Source organism: Eubalaena glacialis, chromosome 1 (genome assembly GCF_028564815.1).
Source record: "Eubalaena glacialis isolate mEubGla1 chromosome 1, mEubGla1.1.hap2.+ XY, whole genome shotgun sequence".
In the NCBI taxonomy this organism is placed as follows: domain Eukaryota; kingdom Metazoa; phylum Chordata; class Mammalia; order Artiodactyla; family Balaenidae; genus Eubalaena; species Eubalaena glacialis.
In genome coordinates, this window is record NC_083716.1 from 211,821,618 (window position 1) to 211,840,533 (window position 18,916).

Below are 18,916 nucleotides of genomic sequence, written 5' to 3' on the forward strand. Positions count from 1 at the left end.
TAGGTGCGGAGGCGCGGGGGCGGGGGGGGGGGTGCGCGGAGGCCGTGGGTGCCATGGCGACCGGGAACCCGGAAGCCACCCGCCTGGCGCTGGACAGGCGCTGGGTCCACTTGTATGTGTGCTCGTTCTCGCGCGCGCGCGCCTTTTTTGTGTGTGTTTTTCAATGTGTGTGCTTGCTTGTTTTTAGTTTTAACGGTGGTCAGTTAGGAGGTATAGGAGAAAATTCGCTCCAAAGAATACGTGGTCACACCCATCCGTATTCGTGTCACCAAAGTGAAGTCCGAGTTGGTGTAACCGCGCGCTCCGCGCCAATAGAGTGGGAAACGTGACCAAGCCCTTCGCGGAGCCAGCCCGTGGCTCCCGGGCCTGGATTGTTACACGGGGCGGGGCGCGCTGTCGGCCCCAGTCACGGACTCGGTCTCCCTCCTCCCGGGGCAGAAGGTTAGCGCACCTGCCCTGGGGACACCTGTTTTTGAGGTGAGAGCTGCTGAGAGTGTGGTATCTGGCCGCAGGCCCCTGGGAAGCGCGCGGCTGGAGTGAACATCCAAGAATGTGACCGCGCTGGGGGACGGGGCGGGGGCGCATCCTTCTCCCGGGAAGGTTTCTTTTTCCTCTCGGACCTTGACCCCAGACCCCACCGGCCGCCGCTCTCATGGCGATTCTCAGCTCCGCCTGCACGTTAGGATGAACTGGAGCGCTTTTCAACTCCGCAGAGCTGGACGCTGCCACCGGAAAGGCTCAGCTGGTGCGCGGTGGAGCCGGAGAATTCCTGTTTTTCAGAGCTTCCCGGGTGATTCCCGCCGCCAGCCACCGGTAAGAGGCTCAGGCCAGGCCTAGACCACCCCCTCTCGCCTCTCGCTTCCCGCTGGGGGCGTGCCCCGCTCTCTGTCCAGGTCTTAGAAGGCTGGGACGTGGGGCTGCAAAGATGGCTTGAAGTGAACTTTGAAGGTCACCAGTGAAGGTCTTTTACTTTTTTTTTCTTTCTTTGCTTTGCTCAGTTATTCATTTTTAACTTTTTTTTAATGTATTTTTGAGAGCAGTTTTAAGTTCACAGCAAAATTGGCAGAGATTTGTACAGAGATTTCCCAAACACTCCCTGCCCCATACACAGCCTCCCCCATTCTCAACATCTCCCACCAGAATGGTACATTTATTACAATTGATGAACCTACACTGACACGTTATTAGAACCCAAAGGCCACAGTTTACACATGAGGGTTCACTGTTGGTGTTGTACATCTTATGAGCTTGGACAAATGTAGAAGATATGTATCCACCATTATAGTATCATACAGAGTAGTTGCACTTCCTAAAAATCCTCGGTCCTCTACACATCTGTCCTTCCTCCATAACCTTTGGCAACCACTGATTTTTTTTTTTTTTAACTCTCCATAGTTTTGCCTTTTCCAGAATGTCATATAGTTAGAATGATACAGTATGTAGCCTTTTCAGATTGGCTTCCTTTGCTTAGTGTGCGTTTAAGGTTCTTCCATGTCCTTTCATTGTTTGGTAGTCATTTCTTTTTAGTGCTGAATGACAAACATTCCATTGTATAGATGTAGTACAGTTTATCCATTTACCCACTAAAGGACATCTTGGTTGCTTCCAGGTTTTGGCAATTATGAATAAAGCTGCTGTAAACATTCCTGTACGGGCTTCTTTGTGGGCATAAGTTTTCAGCTCCTTTGGGTAGATACCAAGGAGCATCATTGCTGAGTCATATGGTAAGAGTGTGTTTAGTTTTATAAGAAACTGCCAAACTGTCTTCCAAAGTGACTGTATGATTTTGCAGTCCCACCAGAAATGAGAGTTCCTGTTGCTTCACATCCTTACCAGCATTTGGTGTTGTCAGTGTTTTGGATTTTGGCTATTCTAATGGGCTTGTAGTGGTACCTCACTGTTGTTTTAATCTGCATGAGAGTTCCTGTTGCTTCACATCCTTACCAGCATTTGGTGTCATCAATGTTTTGGATTTTGGCTATTCTAATGGGCTTGTAGTGGTACCTCACTGTTGTTTTAATCTGCAGTTCCCTAATGACATATGATGTAGAACATCTTTTTTTTCCAGTTTTATTGAGATGTAATTGATATATAACATTGTATTAGTTTATGGTATACAACATAATGACTGATATATGTAAATACTGCAAAATGATTACCACAATAAGCTTAGTTAATATCCATCACCTCACATAGTTAAAATTTTTTTCCTTGTGATGAGAACTTTTAAGATCTACTCTCTTAGCAAATTTCAAATGTATAAAACAGTATTGTTAACTACAGTTACCATTCTGTACATTATATCCCCAGAACTTATAACTGGAAGTTTGTGCCTTTTGATCACCTACACCCATTTCCCCCACCTCCCATCCTCTGCTTCTGGCCACCACCAATCTGTTCTCTATTTCTATGAGTCTTTTTTTTTTTAGATTCCACATTTAAGTGAGATCATATAGTATTTGTCTGTCTGACTTATTTCACTTACCATAATACCCCCAAGGTCATTCATGTTGTCAAAAATGGCAGGATTTCCTTCTTTTTTATGGCTGAATAATATTCCCTGTGGGGGGTGTGTGTGTGTGTATGTACACACACCACATTTTCTTCATTCATGTGATGATGGAACTTAGGTTGCTCCCATGTGTTGGCTATTGTGAATAATGCTGCATTGAACACGAGAATGCTGGTATCTCTTTAAGACAGTGTTTTCATTTCCTTCGGATATATGTACCCAGAAGTGAGATTGCTGGATTATATGGCAATTCTGTTCTACTTTTTAATTTTTTTAGGAACCTCCATACTGTTTTTCATAGTGGTCGTACCCATTTACATTCCTGCCAACAGTGCACAAGGGTTTCCTTTTCTCCACATTCTCACCAACACTTGCTATCTCTTATCTTTTTGATAATAGCCATTCAACAGGTGTGAGGTGATATCTCATTGTGGCATTGATTTGCATTCCTGTGATGATTAGTGATGTTGAGCACATTTTCATGTACCTGTTATTTGGACATTTTAAAATATGATTGTTTTCTTATTGTTAAATTTTAAGTGTTCTTTGTATATTTTAGATAACAGTCCTTTATTAGATGTGTCTTTTGCAAATATTTTCTCCCAGTCTGTGGCTTGTCTTCTTATTCTCTTGACAGTTTCTTTCACAGAGCAGAGGTATTTTAACTTTTTTTCACTTCTTCTCATTTTTGTGTCTCATTAGGCTTCCAGCCCTGATTTATTTTATTTATTCTTTTGGCCGCACCACATGGCACGTGGGATCTTAGTTCCCTGACCAGGGATCAAAACCACGCCCCCTGCAGTGGAAGCGCAGAGTCTTAACCACTGGACTGCCAGGGAAGTCCCCAGAAATGTTTAATTTTAATGGAAGTTCAGCTTATCAATTATTTCTTTCATGGATCATGCCTTTGGTATTATACCTAAAACAGCGTCACTTTACTCAAGGTCATCTAGGTTTTCTCCTATGTTATCTTCTAAGAGTTTTATAGTTTTACATTTTAATTTAAGTCTGTGATCCATATCAAGTTAATTTTTGTGAAGGGTATAGGTCTGTGTCTAGATTTATTTTTTGCATGTGAATGTCCAGTTGTTCCAGCACCATTTGTTGAAAAGACTATCTTTTTCTCCCTTGGATTGCCTTTGCCACTTTGTCAAAAATCTCCTGACTGTATTTATATGAGTCAATTCCTGGGCTCTCTATTCTGCTCCATCTATTTGTCTGTTCTTTCACCAATACCACACTGTCTTCATTACTACAGCTTTACAGTAAGTCTGAAGTCACATGGTGTCAGTCCTCCAACTTTATTCTTCTCCTTCAATATTATTATTCATTTTTTCCTTTTTTATTTTTATTTTTTTGGTCTTCTCTCCCTCTCCTTTTTTCTCTCCTAGTATCTCCTTTCTTTCTTACCTCCTCTACCTCTCTGTGTTGCTTCTCCCTCTCAACTTTCCTTTTTTTAAACCTTCCATCTCCTTATTTTCTCTTTTCCTCTCTTTGTCCCTTTCCTTTGGGGAGCCATCACTGGGCACAAGAAAAAGGATGTGCTTTGGAGCCAGAGGAACTATGAAAGTTTAAATTCTGCCTCTGACAGTTTAATTGGTATGACCTTGAGTAATTACAATTGACCCTTGAACAGCATGGGTTTGTACCATGCCGGTCCAGTTATAGTCAGATTTTTTTCAATACTAAATACGTCAGTACTACGTGACCTGCAGTTTGTTGAACCTGAGAATACAGGGGAACTGCGGATAGGAAGGGCTGGCTATAAGTTATATGCAGATTTTTGATTGCACAGAGGGTCAGCGCCCCTAACCCCCTTGTTGCTTAAGGGTTACCTGTACTATAAACCTCCCAAGATCCCAGGTTCCTCATCCATAAAGCCTGTCACAGATTGTGCCCCTCCCCCATTCCTTATCCCTGCTCTCCATGGTTTCTGCTGAAATCATACATAGGACTTTACGAAACAAAACCAAACCTTCCAACCTCTCCAGCACTCCACTAAACTGACATAGGACATCTGCCTCATTATATTTACTTACAGTTTATCTAGAAAGTTGTCATTTGCTTTTCCTTGTTAGTATTAGATAAGAGTGTCCTTTAGCCCCAGCCAGTGTTCTGATTGGTAGCATTTGGCTCAGGGAGCACCAGAAAGAATGTTTAGGAACATATGCAACTCATGTAGACACTTAATATCTACTTGTTCTGTAAACATTAAGTGCAGCTCTATTTTTTTTTTTAATTTATTAGTTTATTTATTTTTGGCTGCGTTGGGTCTTTGTTGCTGAGTGCGGGCTTTCTCTAGTTGCATCGAGCGGGGGCTTCTCTTCGTTGCGGTGCACGGGCTTCTCATTGCAGTGGCTTCTCTTGTTGCGGAGCATGGGCTCTAGGCACGCGGGCTTCAGTAGTTGTGGCTCACGGGCTCAGTAGTTGTGACAGGCTCAGTAGTTGTGGCGCACGGGCTTAGTTGCTCTGCAGCATGTGGTATCTTCCCGGACCAGGGCTCGAACCCGTGTCCCCTGCATTGGCAGGCGAATTCTTAACCACTGCACCACCAGGGAAGCCCTCTATTTTTTTTTTAATGCAGCTCTATTTTTATCAGAATAAACCAAGACAGCCAGTGGTTCCCCATGAATACTTGCAAATTTTTAATCCTCGAAAACAAATTGGGCATGTGGTAGATTGCATTATTTTTAATACCCAGTCCGCCTTCTACAGACCTGTCCTAGTTGACCCTTCCCAAAGGAGGGATGTCTCCCCACCCTGTTGAAGTCAGGCTTGGCCACATGACTTGCTTTGGCCAATAGAAAGTGGGTGGAAATGACATTTGCCACCTATGAGGCACAGCAGGATTGCGCCTTTTCCCTTTGCTGAAGACCTGCAGGCCCCAGATGGGGGCGCTCCGTAACCCCATCCCCAGGTGGAGCAGAACCACAAACGACCTGTAAAATATGTGAGCCACGAGTGAGAAATAAACCTTTGTTGAGCTAACCACTGAGACTGGGGTTTGTTACGTAGTATAACTCAGCAGAAGCTGTCAGAACACAGGTGTGAAAGGGACGGAAATTTCAAAACAGGTAGGAGCTTTTAGTGTGGGTGGCTTAGTTTCAGTAAAGTCATCCTTTTTTGGAGCTCCGCCTAGCTCATAATGACACCTTAATTGCCCCACACCTGTCCCCCTCCCCCTCGTCAGCATCACCTGAAACTACTGACCGCCTTTATCCAACTGTGATTCTAAGGCTTGAAGACTGTTTTCCTACTTAGGACAGTCTTGTGGGAGATGTGCAAAAGGACTAGCTTTGGATTATCTGTAAATCCACAACGTGGCTCAATCATAATATAACAATCTGTAAGTCTATGTGCTTTTTCTTTATAGCATTCGGGACTGGGCTTCATTCCCTGATCCTCTCCTGGACCCAGACAACTGAAACGGACCATGCTTGGGCATCCTCTCCAGCTCCACAGTTCCCCCAGGTACCTGCAGGCTTTTGGACCCTTCTTACCCACTCACCCCTTGCGGGGAGCAGAATTTAGGGTGGGGTAGAATAACTATGCCCAGGGTCTTTTAGCTGATAGCTTTTTATTTTTATCCCTGTGACTACAATTGCCTTTCCCCAATCATATGACACCTCACTAGAGAATAGTGGTAGAAGGGAGCTTATTCTTTTATCCCTCCTGTTTTCTGGAACTAGTCAGTGTACAAGGTCACAGTAAATGCAGCCACCTTGGTACAGTGTGATCCTGCCCTGGGCCAAGGTGGATACCCAACTCGGGCTGGACAAATAATTCCCTCTGCAGAGCGAGAGTTCAGGGTGGCTATTGGACATCTCTTGTTATTATCTCTATTAGCTCAGTATCCATTTCCCGTTTTGTTGGTAGCGGTCCCCTTTTGCTAATGGTCAAGAGCCCAGCTTCTGGGGCCCAAGAGTCCGGGTCAAATCCCAGCTCTGCGTCTTAGCTGCAACTAGCTGTGAGACCTTGACTAAGACACGTTCACCTGCACCTCAATTTCCCCAGCTATAAAAAGGGGATAATGTGCTGATTAAATTAGTAAACAAAGACGGTAAGCTGAGGTTAAAATGAGTTATCTAAAGCACTTAAAACCGTGCCCAGCAAACCGTGAACTTCCTGTAGCGTTTGCTCTTACTGTTCTGTGTCTGGGGTGGGACTGACCTCAGCTGTGGCTCTAGGACCAGGCACGTGTCCCAGGTCTGGCCAATGGACATTTCCTTCCATCTGGCCATGAGTGGGTCAGAAGTGGGCATGTGACCAACGCTGGGCTTACCTGCAGCCCATCCTGAGATTTGCTGGGACTCTCAGAGAACCAGAGTTCCTGTTAGTCATCTGGTCCCAAGAGGGCTGAGCCAGCAGAGACTGGAGCCAGCACAGGTACCAGTGGAGGGAGAGGTGCCTCCTGTGGTGCCGTGTGACCACCTGGATCCAGTGGGCCAGGAATTGTTTGTTATTTGAGCCGCTAAATTCCCTAATTACCTTAAGCCAGTTTGAACCGCTTTTTTCTTTTTTGTCCCCTGAAGAAGAAAAACAATCCTGATACTTTCAGTCTGGGCTGGTTCCTTGAAGAAAAGAGAGTAAAGTCGTGCCCGTGCAGGGCCATCCTCAGTGTGCTGTGTGTGGAGAAGCCAGGCTTCCCGATGGTTCTCCTGTCCTGGGCATGACAGGAGAGCCATCGTGTCTGGTTCCTGGCTGCACTTGGGCTCCCAGGGCCTATAGGATGCCGGTGTAACCTGAGAATAAATTTCCCTTTTTCACTTTAGCTGGTATATTTTCTGTTGTGTGTTTTTAGGAAGTAATGTAAACAGAATATAAACGTTCTCTAAGGTCCTCATATATAATAACTTGCTGTTGTATTTGCCAAACAACAACTGTGATCCTACTATTTAAATGAACTTATGTTTGAAAGACAAAAATGTCCTCTCTGCACTCACAGTCAGCAGGTGACTTGAGTCCACACACACCTTGATAAATGTTCACGAAGGAGAAGCGTGATCTCTGGCTGCACCTTTCTTGTCCATCGTACGATGAAAAGGTGTCCCCTCCCCACCTGGCCCTCAGAATTCTGTCCCCTCTCCAGTTCTGGGGAGGCTTGCTCCCCAACTTGTTCCACCAACGGCCTATCCTTTTTGCCTTCAAACAAGTCCAAGAGTCCCCTGTTACCTAAAAATTCAAGATTATAAGAGCGACGCAGGCTTGCCCTTGCCCTTGGCTGCTCTCTGCGCCCAGCCGACACGTTCTGTTCTCTCTGAGCGACTCTGGCCAGCGCCAGGTCTTGCCTCTCTCCTGGACACCAGACTTCTCTGGGCATTGGACTTAAAGAGGCCTTTCTGTCTGGGCCACCAGGGCACCAGTTTCTGGTCTCGGCCCTTTCCCACCACCTCCACTCAGCCACCAGGCTCCCCCAGGCTGCTGCAGCTTCTCAGAAAGCTGGCCTTTCTTTCTTCCTATGCTCTTGCCTGCTTAGCAGCTTTACTGCAACTTTGGGTTCAGTTTATTCGAAAGTACCACTTGTGCACAAGGCCAGTGTTCTGCTCCGCAGCACGGCGGGGCAGGGGAAGAGTGGGGTGTTGGGGTTGAGGACGTGGACTCGAGTCCCAGTTCCACTAGTCCCCAGTCACGGGACCTTGGGCAAGTCACTGCCGTGCCTTGCGCTTCGGTTTCCTCATCTGTAAATGGGGTTGATGACAATACCCACCTCACAGGGTTGCCGTGGGCACCAAAGGAGGAGATGTATGGAAGAGCTCACTGAACACTGCAATGCATATTATTGAGTATCCTTAGAGTGAAGAATTAAGAAAACAGGCTTGGAGTCAAAGGTCTGGATTTAACTCCTGACTGTGTCCTTTCTAGCTGTATGACCTTGACCAGTGAATTAGCATTTTTGTGCCTCATTTTCCTCATCTGCAAAATGGGCATCTTACCATGACCCTGCCCACTTGATATGAGGAGGAAGGTGGTTACCCCATGCTCAGGGCTTAGACCAGTACTTTGCACACAGGAAGCATTTACTGTCTTTGCTATTACCTATTTCCTCACTGTTGTCCTCTCCCAGAGAGGAGAAGGAACACTGCTCGCTGGCCTGGCCCTTGGGGGCACTGAGGCTGAGGAAGGCTGGAGGAAGGAGGTTTCCAGAACATGCCAGGCCAGGAACACCCATCTCCTCCAGTGGTTGTGGTGATTTCTTCAAGGGGCTTTTAGCTCTAGGTAAATAAATATGGTAACATTCAGCAATGATGGAAACAAAGTATCTAGAAAGGAAGAAGCAGAACCCACTGGCTACTGGTATCAATTGGAATGAATCAACTGGGTCAAACTGGAATCAAAGCAACTGGAATGAGGAACTTAACTGGTGGTCCAGTGGTAAAGAATCCACCTTCCAGTGCAGGGGATGCAGGTTCAATTCGATCCCTGATCCCTGGTCAGGGAACTAAGATCCCACATGCCGTGGGGCAACTAAGCCTGCGCACAGCAACTACTGAGCTCACGTGCTCTGAAACCCACGCGCCACAACTAGAGAGAAGCCTGCGTGCTGCAACGAAAGATCCCATGTGCCACAACTAAGACCAGACGTAGCCAAATAAATAAAATAAATTAATAAATTAATCATAGGGACTTCCCTCGTGGCGCAGTGGTTAAGACTCTGTGCTCCCAACGCAGGGGGCCCGGGTTCGCTCCCTGGTCAGGGAACTAGATCCCACATGCCGCAACTAAGAGTTCGAATGCCACAACTAAGGACCCTGCCTGCTGCAACCAAGACCTGGTGCAACCAAATAAATAAGTAAATAAATATTTTTAAAATAAATAAATTAATTAATTAATCATAAATTTTAAAAAGCAACTGGAATGAAAAGAACTGAAAATGAAGGCAAAAGAATAAAGACAACTGAAAGGGAATCCAAGATGTGCTGATGAGATAGGTGTCGAGCAAGTTTATAGGCACCATTTTTCCAATAGCATTTGCTCACTTTGTGTCTCTGTGTCACGCTTTGGTAATTCTTGCAATATTTCATACTTTTTCATTATTATTATACTTGTTATAGTGATCTGTGATATTTGATGTTATTATGATAATAGTTTTGGGGCACCACGAACCTCAACCATATAAGACAGCAAACTTAATCCGTAATTATTGTGTGTGTTCTGACTGCTCCACTGACCAGCCATTCCCCTATCTCTCTCCCTCTCCTGGGGCCTCCCTATTCCCTGAGAAATAACAATATTGAAATTAGGCCAGTTAATAACCCTACAGTGGCCTCTAAGTTTTCAAGTTAAAGGAAGAGTCACCGTCTCTCACTTTAAATCAAAAGCTAGAAACAAGCTTAGTGAGGAAGGCATGTCAAAAGCTGAGAGAGGCCAAGAAGCTAGGCCTCTTGCACCAGTTAGCCAAGTTATGCAGGCAAAGGAAAAGTTCTTGAAGGAAATGAAAAGTGCTACTCCAGTGAGCACCTGGGTGGTAAGAAAACGAAAGAGCCTTATTGCTGATGTAGAGAAAGTTTGAATGCTCTGGATAGAGGATCAAACCAGCCACAACATTCCTTAAACCAAAGCCTAATCCAGAGCACGGCCCTAACTCTCTTCAATTCTATGAAGGCTGAGAGAGGTGAGGGAGCTGCAGAGGTTGTTCATGAGGTTTAAGGAAAGAAGCCGTCTTCATAACATAAAATTGCCAGGTGAAGCAGCAAGTGCTGATGTAGAAGCTGCAGCAAGTTATCCAGAAGATCTAGCTAAGATAATTAACGAAGGTGGCTACACTAAACCACAGATTTTCTGTGTGTATGGAACAGCCTTATATTGGAAGAAGATGCCGTCTAGAAGTTTCATATCTAGAGAGAAGTTAATATCTGGCTTCAAAGCTTCGAAGGACAGACTGACACTCTCGTTAGGGGCTACTGCAGCTGATGACTTGAAGTTGAAGCCAATGCTCATTTACCATTTCGAAAATCCTAGGGTCCGTAAGAATGATGCTAAATCTACTCTGCCTGTGCTCTATAAATGGAACAACAAAGCCTAGATGACAGCACATCTGTTTACAACACGGTTTACTAAATATTTTAAGCCCACTGTTGAGGCCTACTGCTCAGAAAAGAAGATTCCTTTCAAATTATTATTGCTCATTGACAAAGTACCTGGTCACCCAAGAGCTCTGATGGGGATGTACAGTGAGATTAATGTTTTCATGCCTGCTAACATAGCAGCCATTCTGCAGCCCATGGATCAAGGAGTAATTTCAACTTTCAGGTCTTATTTAAGAAATATATTTCATAAGGCTATAGCTGCCAGAGATAGTGATTCCTCTGATGGATCTTGACAAAGTCAATTGAAAACCTTTTGGAAAGGCTTCACCATTCTAGAGGCCATGAAGGACATTAGTGATTCATAGGAAGAGGCCAAGATATCAACATTAGCAGGAGTTTGGAAGAAGTTGATTCCAACCCTCCTGGATGACTGAGGGGTTCAAGACTTCAGTGGAGGAAGTAACCACAGATGTGGTGGAAATAGCAAGAGAACTAGAATTAGAAGTGCAGCCTGAGGATGATACTGCATTGCTGCAATCTCATGATAAAACTTTAACAGCTGAGGAGTTGCTTCTGATGGATGAGCAAAGAAAGTGATTTCTTGAAGTGGAGTCAACTCCTGGTGAAGATGCTGTGAAGACTGTTGAAATGACAACAAAAGATTTAGAATATTACATGAACTCAGTTGATAAAGCAGTGGTAGGGTTTGAGAGGATTTACTCAAATGTTGAAGTTCTACTGTGGGTAAAATGCCATCAAACAGCACCGCGTGCTACTGAGAAATCGTTCATGAAAGGAAGAGTCAATCGATGCGGCAAACATCCCTGTTGTCTTATTTTAAGAAACTGCCACAGCCAGCCCAGCCTTCAGCAACCATCACCCTGATCAGTCAGCAGCCATCAGCACGAGGCAAGACCGTCCACAGGCAAAAGGATTGCAACTTGCTGAAGGCTCAGATGATGGTTATCATTTTTTTAGCAATAAAGTTTTGTGGTTTTTTTGGCCGCACTATGCACAGCATGCAGGATTTCAGTTCCTGGACCAGGGATCAACGCCATGCCCCCTGCAGCGGAAGCACAGAGCCCTAAGCACTGGAGCAGCAGGGAAGTCCAGCAATAAAGTATTTTTAAATTAAGGTATGTACGTTGTTTTTTTAGACATAATGCTATTGCACATCAATAGACTCCAGTGTCATGTAAACATAACTTTTATACGCACTGGGAAACCAAAAAATTCACGCGAGTTGCTTTATTGCAGTACATGCATACCTTGGAGATATTACGGGTTCAGTGCTAGACCACCGCAGTAAAGCAAATATGAGTCATGCACTGTATACTCTTTAGAGATGAGGAAACCAAGGCCCAGAGTGATTCCAAAGGCCCAGTAGAAGGACTCCAAGGCTAGTCTCACCGGCTTCAAAACCCTTCCCCTCTCTCTTACTGTCCTTCAGGCCAAGCGTAAATGGTTGCGCTGAGAACAGGCAGCCAGGGTCATCTCCCTTAGAGGACCTCAGTCTGGAGTCAGGGCCCCTGGCTGGGCTGGGAAGCCCCTGCCCGCCCTGAACCTGGGCAGGTAGGCATGCTGGCCTCTCCCTGCCAGTAAGTTGGCTACCTCTTGTCTGTGGTGCTGGGACTCCACCTTTCCCATCCTCTGGCTGTCCACTCACCATCCCCACAGAGTGGAGAACATGGGCAAAGGGAAGTGACACTGAACCCGCACACACTGTGTTTGACCGTCTCTGGTCATCAGCAGTAAGTTTTCCGGAAAAACAGGAGAGCTGTGGGCCAGAACTTTCCCTGAGGGGCTTCCTTGACTCATGGTTTGGTCGGGATGCCACCTGCGGACAAACCTCACTCACACCCACCCCAGGTCATGTTCACTCAGTAGTTCTCCAAGAGATCAGCCATTGAAAAGTCCGTAATAGGAAATGTTTTTAGAAGGAACATATGGAGAATCAAAAGGGGGCTAAATATAAACCTGTATTTGCAGAACTGAAGAAGGAGCACAGAAAAGCTGAACAGAAAAAGCTGGATGGAGAAGCTCTCTCCTAAAACAGGGTTTTTTCAGTGGGTGTGGGTGTGCGTTTTGCTGTATATGTGAATTTCTAGAACACTAGAGTTACCTATAATTAAAAAAAAAAAAATCAGCTTATGAGGCTAAAAATAATTCTGATGCCAATTGCATTATGGAAGTAGCTGAGTGCAGATGCACTAACTTTCATCAGAATAAACCCATGTGTTTGCATTTTACAGACTTAGAAATGGTCAAATAGAACAGAGACGTTTAAAATAGAAGTTTCAAATTTAAGACATTTTTAAAGTAGTTAAAGCAACTCTGGAAAAATGTTCTACATCATTAATGCTGAAATAAAAAAGAGGCAAACTTTGAAGTTAGGGCATAAGCAGGCGTGAAAGAAATTCCCATGGTCTAAAAACGGTGAGGAAAGAATAAACAAGCAGGGACTTGCCTGGTGGTCCAGCGGTTAAGACTCTGTGCTTTCTGTGCTTCCACTGCAGGGGGTGTGGGTTTGATCCCTGGTCAGGGAACTATCCCACATTCTGCATGGTGTGGCCAAAAAAAAAAAAAACACCAAAATTTATCGAGCAATACCATAAGCAAAATGGTTGGTGGACATTCTCTCATTTAATTTTCATAATATTGCAGGGTAAGGGGATTATTATCTCCTCTTATTAAAAGAAAAATCTCAATGTCAAAGGTCACACTGTAGCCCACGGCAAGCTTGGGGTCTAGACCTAGTTCAAATCCAGTTGTCTGTCTCCAAAGCTCCTTGGCCTTTCAAATACGTCAGCCTTCTCGCTGCACCGCTCCACGCCCCACACCAAAGTTTTCAACTAAAGTCTATTAGAGGATTTTTCTTCTTTCTTTGGGGAAAGCTATTTCCATGAAAGCATTTGGTGGTAAATTTTACTACAAAGAAATTGTCTCATAATATTTATTTGCATATTGTTTCCTTTATTAGTTCAGTTGAATTTTTACATTATTTTGCATGTGTATTTCTCTGTACAGAGACCTTACATGTTTACACAGTATGATGTGATATAAATATTTTGCTCAGTTCAATCATTGTAATGCAAAATCTAACAGCAAAGCGTAGGTCCTGACTAGGCTCCCGCTGCTGCTTTCCTTTACTCAAATGTCATGGCCTTCTTTGAATAAGCAGATTAGCTGCTGATTGCAAGGCAGCCAGATAACGAGGAGAGTGGGAAAGACAGCCAGTACTGTCACTTTTCTGGATTTGGCCCTCATAAAAAGTTTGCATCAGAGGGCACTGGGCAGTTGACGGAACAGTAATTAAAGTGCCCTTCTACAGCACCCCATAAAAAGTGCTGGTCTATATAGCCAACTGGACAGTGGCAGAGGAAGTCTAGCTCCCTAAGAATTGTGTAAACAACTCACCTGCTCAGGCAGTAGACAACCCCACAAATACCCTAGAGCACTGGACTCCAAAGTGGGGGAGCCCAAAGGGAAATATCACTGAGCAAGAAGGAACGTTGGAACTGCTGGTTCTATAGATGTTTTTAATCTCACCCTTTAAAATGTTAAGTTTCATGTGATAGCTTTATATGTATTTAATACATTAATATTATTGGACATATATAGACTTCATTAGTTAACAGACATATATTGGAAAGGCATGCTTAAAAATTGTTTGCCAACATGGGTGCCAAACCCAAAAAGCTTGGAGACTCTGCCTAGAGGAAGGTGAACGTCAGTGGAGGTGGTGGCAGTGAGAGCCCTCCCCCTAAGTTCCTAAGATCCAAAAGGTAAACCAGAATTGCCCAGGTCGTGGTGCCAGAAGCAAGGTACAATTAGACCTCTCCCTGCTTTTCTTCCTATCAATGAGGATGACACCCCGTGAGATTGCCTGAGAAGCAAGTGGGTTGTGATGGCCACAGAACAGCCTTCTCATTCCCTGAGCAGCCCCAGGTTGTGGCCCCCATGACTCAGAGACCAGCCTTCCTCCCAAAGTGATGAGCTCTGCTGGTTAGAGGAGCAAATGGCGAAAGACATTAAAAAGTTCAACATCACTTGTCCTAAAAGAAATGCACATTAAAACTGTTAAGAATACCTTATTCTTCAACCATCAGTTGCATAGATTTAAACAAATGAGTAGTTGGCCAGAGTAGAGAAACAGGTATCCTCTTATATACCAATGGGTGTGTAAATTGGCGAAATCTTAATGTAGGCAATTTGAAAACATTGGCCAAGGGCTTAAAAACTATAGATCTACCCACCCATCAATTTCTCCTCTGGGTTATTTCTTTGAAGGAAATAATCACATTTGTATTGTTACATATAATACATACATAAAAGCTTGTTATTCAACCACTTACTCATTCTACGTACATTTATTGGTGTCTTTTATAAGACAGACTCTGTGCTAGATGCTGCAACACAGCAAAGAATAAAATACTCGCCTGGAGGTTACTGATAATCATTGCAGTGTTATTTATTACAGGGAAGAATCAGAAACTAACGAAACGACCAATATTAGTGTTTCTTTTTGCAGTTATGAATTACTATGTAGCCATTATAAATTGTATTGTAGAATTCACTGGAAAATATTCACATGAGGTGGTTGAGTAGGAAAAAAGCAGTTAACAAAACTGTGTATATAATATAAGCCTCCTCGTGGCCTTGAGGGCTCAGAGAAAGGCCACAGCTCTGCCTAGCATTTGAGACAGATGTAATTTAGAACAAATAGACTTCTCTTGAGTGAGAAATAAAACTAGACAGAACAAAAAAGCATTGGGAAATATGCCCATCATTTCTTCTTCTTCATGAATGTTTTCTGAGGATGATTCTAGAAGGAACTAGAAATAACAGCACCATTGATAAAAGATTCTGAGAGGCAGTAAGTTACAGCTAAGGAACTACAGCCCAACTGAAAGTAAGCACCTCATCTAATAATTTTAAAAAACCTCCAATATAATCAATAAAATGTCCCTAAGAGAAATGGGCTTGCTCATACATTGCTGATATACAGTGCCTTGTTATAAACTTTTGAGAAGGCAATTAGTGATATCTATCAAAGTTCTTAATGTCACTACCATAATGTAGCAGTTTCACCTACAGGAGTATACCTATAGGAGTACTTATGCCTGCATTTAAAAATCTGAATAAGGAAATGAAAATTAACCAGCACATGCATAATGGGAGTCCCATAAGGAGAAAAGAGAGAAAAGAGGCAGAAAGAATATTTGGAGAAATAATGGCCAAAAATTTCCCAAACTTGATGGAAAAGATCAATCTGCACATCCTAGAAACTCAACAAACTCCAGTGGGATCAACTCAAAGAGATCCACACTGAAATACACATAGTCAAGCTGTCTAAAGCCAAAGATGAAGAGAGAATCTTGAAAGTAGCAAGAGAAAAATGACACATCATGTGCAAGAGATCCTTGGTGAAATTAATGGCTGACTTCTCATCTGAAATTATGGAGTCCAGCAGTCAGTGGGATGACATATTTCAAGTGCTGAAACAAAAAAACAGAATTGCACATCCAGCAAAATATCCTTTCAAAATGGAGAAGACATTCAAATAAATATAAACAAAACCTGAGAGAATTTGTCACTAGTAGATCTGCCCTACAAGAAATAATAAAGGGAGTCCTTCAGACTACATGAAAAGACACTAGACAGTAATTGAATCCACATAAAAAGATAAAGATCTCACCCTTGACCATACTGAGTACCAAGAATATGAAGGAAAAGGCCAGACATACCACACATTTAGGGAAGCTCTACCAAGGACTTTCTACTTCTGCCTTCTAGATCAATAGCATGGTATAGGGAAGAACATTTGGTTTTTCTTATTGGTTCTCACTTCTGGGCTTCCCCTATTTTCTCAGGAATGCATCTACTCACAAAAAAAAAGAGAGAGGGATGAAGAACACGAGTAAATACAGCATAGGTGAATATAAATAGCAGTATAAATGGGAGTTGTGTGTGTGTGTGTAACTCTTTTCTTTTCCTATCTTATTTGAATGAAAGCTGCATAAAGCAACAATTATAAAACTATGTTCATGAGCTTATAAAATATAAAGATGTCATTTATATGACAATAATAATACAAAAGAAGATGGAGCGAACAAAGCTATATTGGAACAAAGTTTCTGTATACTATTGAAATTAAGCTAGTATTAATCCAAACTAGATTGTTTCCAGTTAAGATGTTAATTATAATCCCAAGGACAATCACTGAGAAAATAACTGGAAAATATATAGTAAAAGAAATGACAGGGGAATAAAACTGGTACACTAGAAAATATCTAACACAAAAGCAGGCCATAATTGAAGAATAGAGAAATAAAGATATGAACTATATGAAAAACAAATAGTAAACATAGAATAAATGAAATAGAGTATAGAAAAACACAGAAAATCAATGAAGCCAAAAATTGCTCTTCAGAAAGATCAAATTGATTAAAAGATCAATTCAAACTTTTAGTTAGACTGACCAAGAAAAAAAAGAGAAGATGCAAATGAAGAAGGGGATATCACCACCAACCTTATAGAAGTAAAAAGGATTATAAGGGAATACTATGAACAGCCAACGAACTAGATAACTTAGATGAATTCCTAAGAAGACACAAACTACCTAAACTGACTTAAGAAGAAATAGAAAACCTGAATAAACCTATAACAAGTAAAGACTTTGAATTAGTAATTTAAAAATTTCTCACAAAGAAAATCCCAGGCCCAGATTACTTCACTGATAATTTAAAGAAGAATTAATACCAACCATTCACAAACTCTTAAAAAAAGTAGAATAGGAGGGAATACTTCCTCTTCATTCTATGAGGCCAGAATTACCTTGATACCAAAACCAGACATCTTAAGAAGAGAAAACCACAGATTAATACCCCTCATAAATATAGATGCAAAAATTCCCAATGAAGTAAAAGGTAAACAATTCCAGAAATGCATAAGAAGAATTACACAGTATGACCAAGTGGGATTTATACCAAGAATGCAAAGTTGGTTTAACATCCAAAAATAAATCAACTTAATACACCATATTAATAGAATAGAGGAAAAAAATATGATCCTCTCAATACACACAGAAAAAGCATTTGACAAAATTCAACACCTTTCTGTGATTTCAAAAAAAAAAAAAGAACCAACAAACTAGAATAGAAGGGAACCTCTTCACCTAATACAGGGCATTTAAGAAAAACCCACAGGTAACACCATACTAAATGGTCAGAGACAATGCTTTCTCCCTTAGAGCAAAACAAGGATGTCTGCTCTCACCACTTCTGTTCTATATTGTACTGGAGGTTCCAGTCAAGACAAGAAAAAGAAAAGGCATTCAGATTGAAAAGGAAAACAAAACTGTCTCTATTTGTAGATGACATGGTCTTGTATATAGAAAATTCTAAAGAATCACACACACACTATTAGAACTAATAAACAAATTCAGCAAGATCGCAGGATACAAAGACATTATACAAAAGACAAATGTATTTCTATACTATCAATGAACAATCCAAAATGAAATTAAGAAAACTATTGTATTTACAATAGCATCAAAAAGAATAAAATACTTCTGGATAAATTTAACAAAAGAAGTGTAAAATTTGTACACTGAAAACTACAAAATAGTATTTTGTACAAAGCTACAAAATAGTATTAGAAAGAAATTTAAAACTTAGGGAATTCCCTGGTGGTTCAGTGGTTAGGACTCCACTCGGTGCTCTCACTGCCGAGGGCCTGGAGAACTAAAATTCCATGAGCCGCAAAGAGCAGCCAAAAAAAAAGAAATTTAAAACTTAAATAAATGGAAAGACATCCCATGTTTGTGGCTCACAAGACAGTATTATTAAAATGGCAATACTTCTCAAACTGATCTACAGATTCAATGCAATACCTATCAAAAATCCAAGCTGGACTTTTTGGAGAAATTGGCAAGTTGATTCTAAAATTCAAAAGGAAATGGAAGACACCTGTAATAGCTGAAACAATCTTGAAAAAGAACAAAGTTGGAGGACTCACAATCCTCAATATCAAAACTTACTACAAAGCTAGAGTAATCAAGACTTTGTGGTACTGACACAAAGAGAGAGATATATACCAATGGAATAGAATTGAAATTCCAGAAACGAACACTTATATTTATGGTAAACAGACTGTTGGCAAGGGTGCCAAGATAATTGGATGGGCGAATTAATAGTCTTTTCAACAAATGGTGCCAGAACAACTGGATATCCACATGCAAAAGAATGAAGTTGGATCTTTATCTTACAGCGTACACAAAGATTAGCTCAAAATAGATCATAGACCAAAATGTAAGAGCTAAAACTATAAAAATTTTAGAAGAAAACATAGGAATAAATCTTTGTAAACTTGGGTT

At 42.2% G+C, this 18,916-nt stretch overlaps 1 protein-coding gene across 1 annotated transcript in view; it reads left to right on the forward strand.

Moving 5' to 3' along the window:
- The window catches only part of LOC133091927 (uncharacterized), a 73,436-nt gene that overhangs the window by 700 nt on the left and 53,820 nt on the right, over window positions 1-18,916 (forward strand). The window contains exon 3 of the mRNA XM_061191110.1: window positions 632-813. Coding sequence (XP_061047093.1) covers window positions 632-813 — 182 coding nt within the window. The remainder of the gene's footprint in view (window positions 1-631; window positions 814-18,916) is intronic.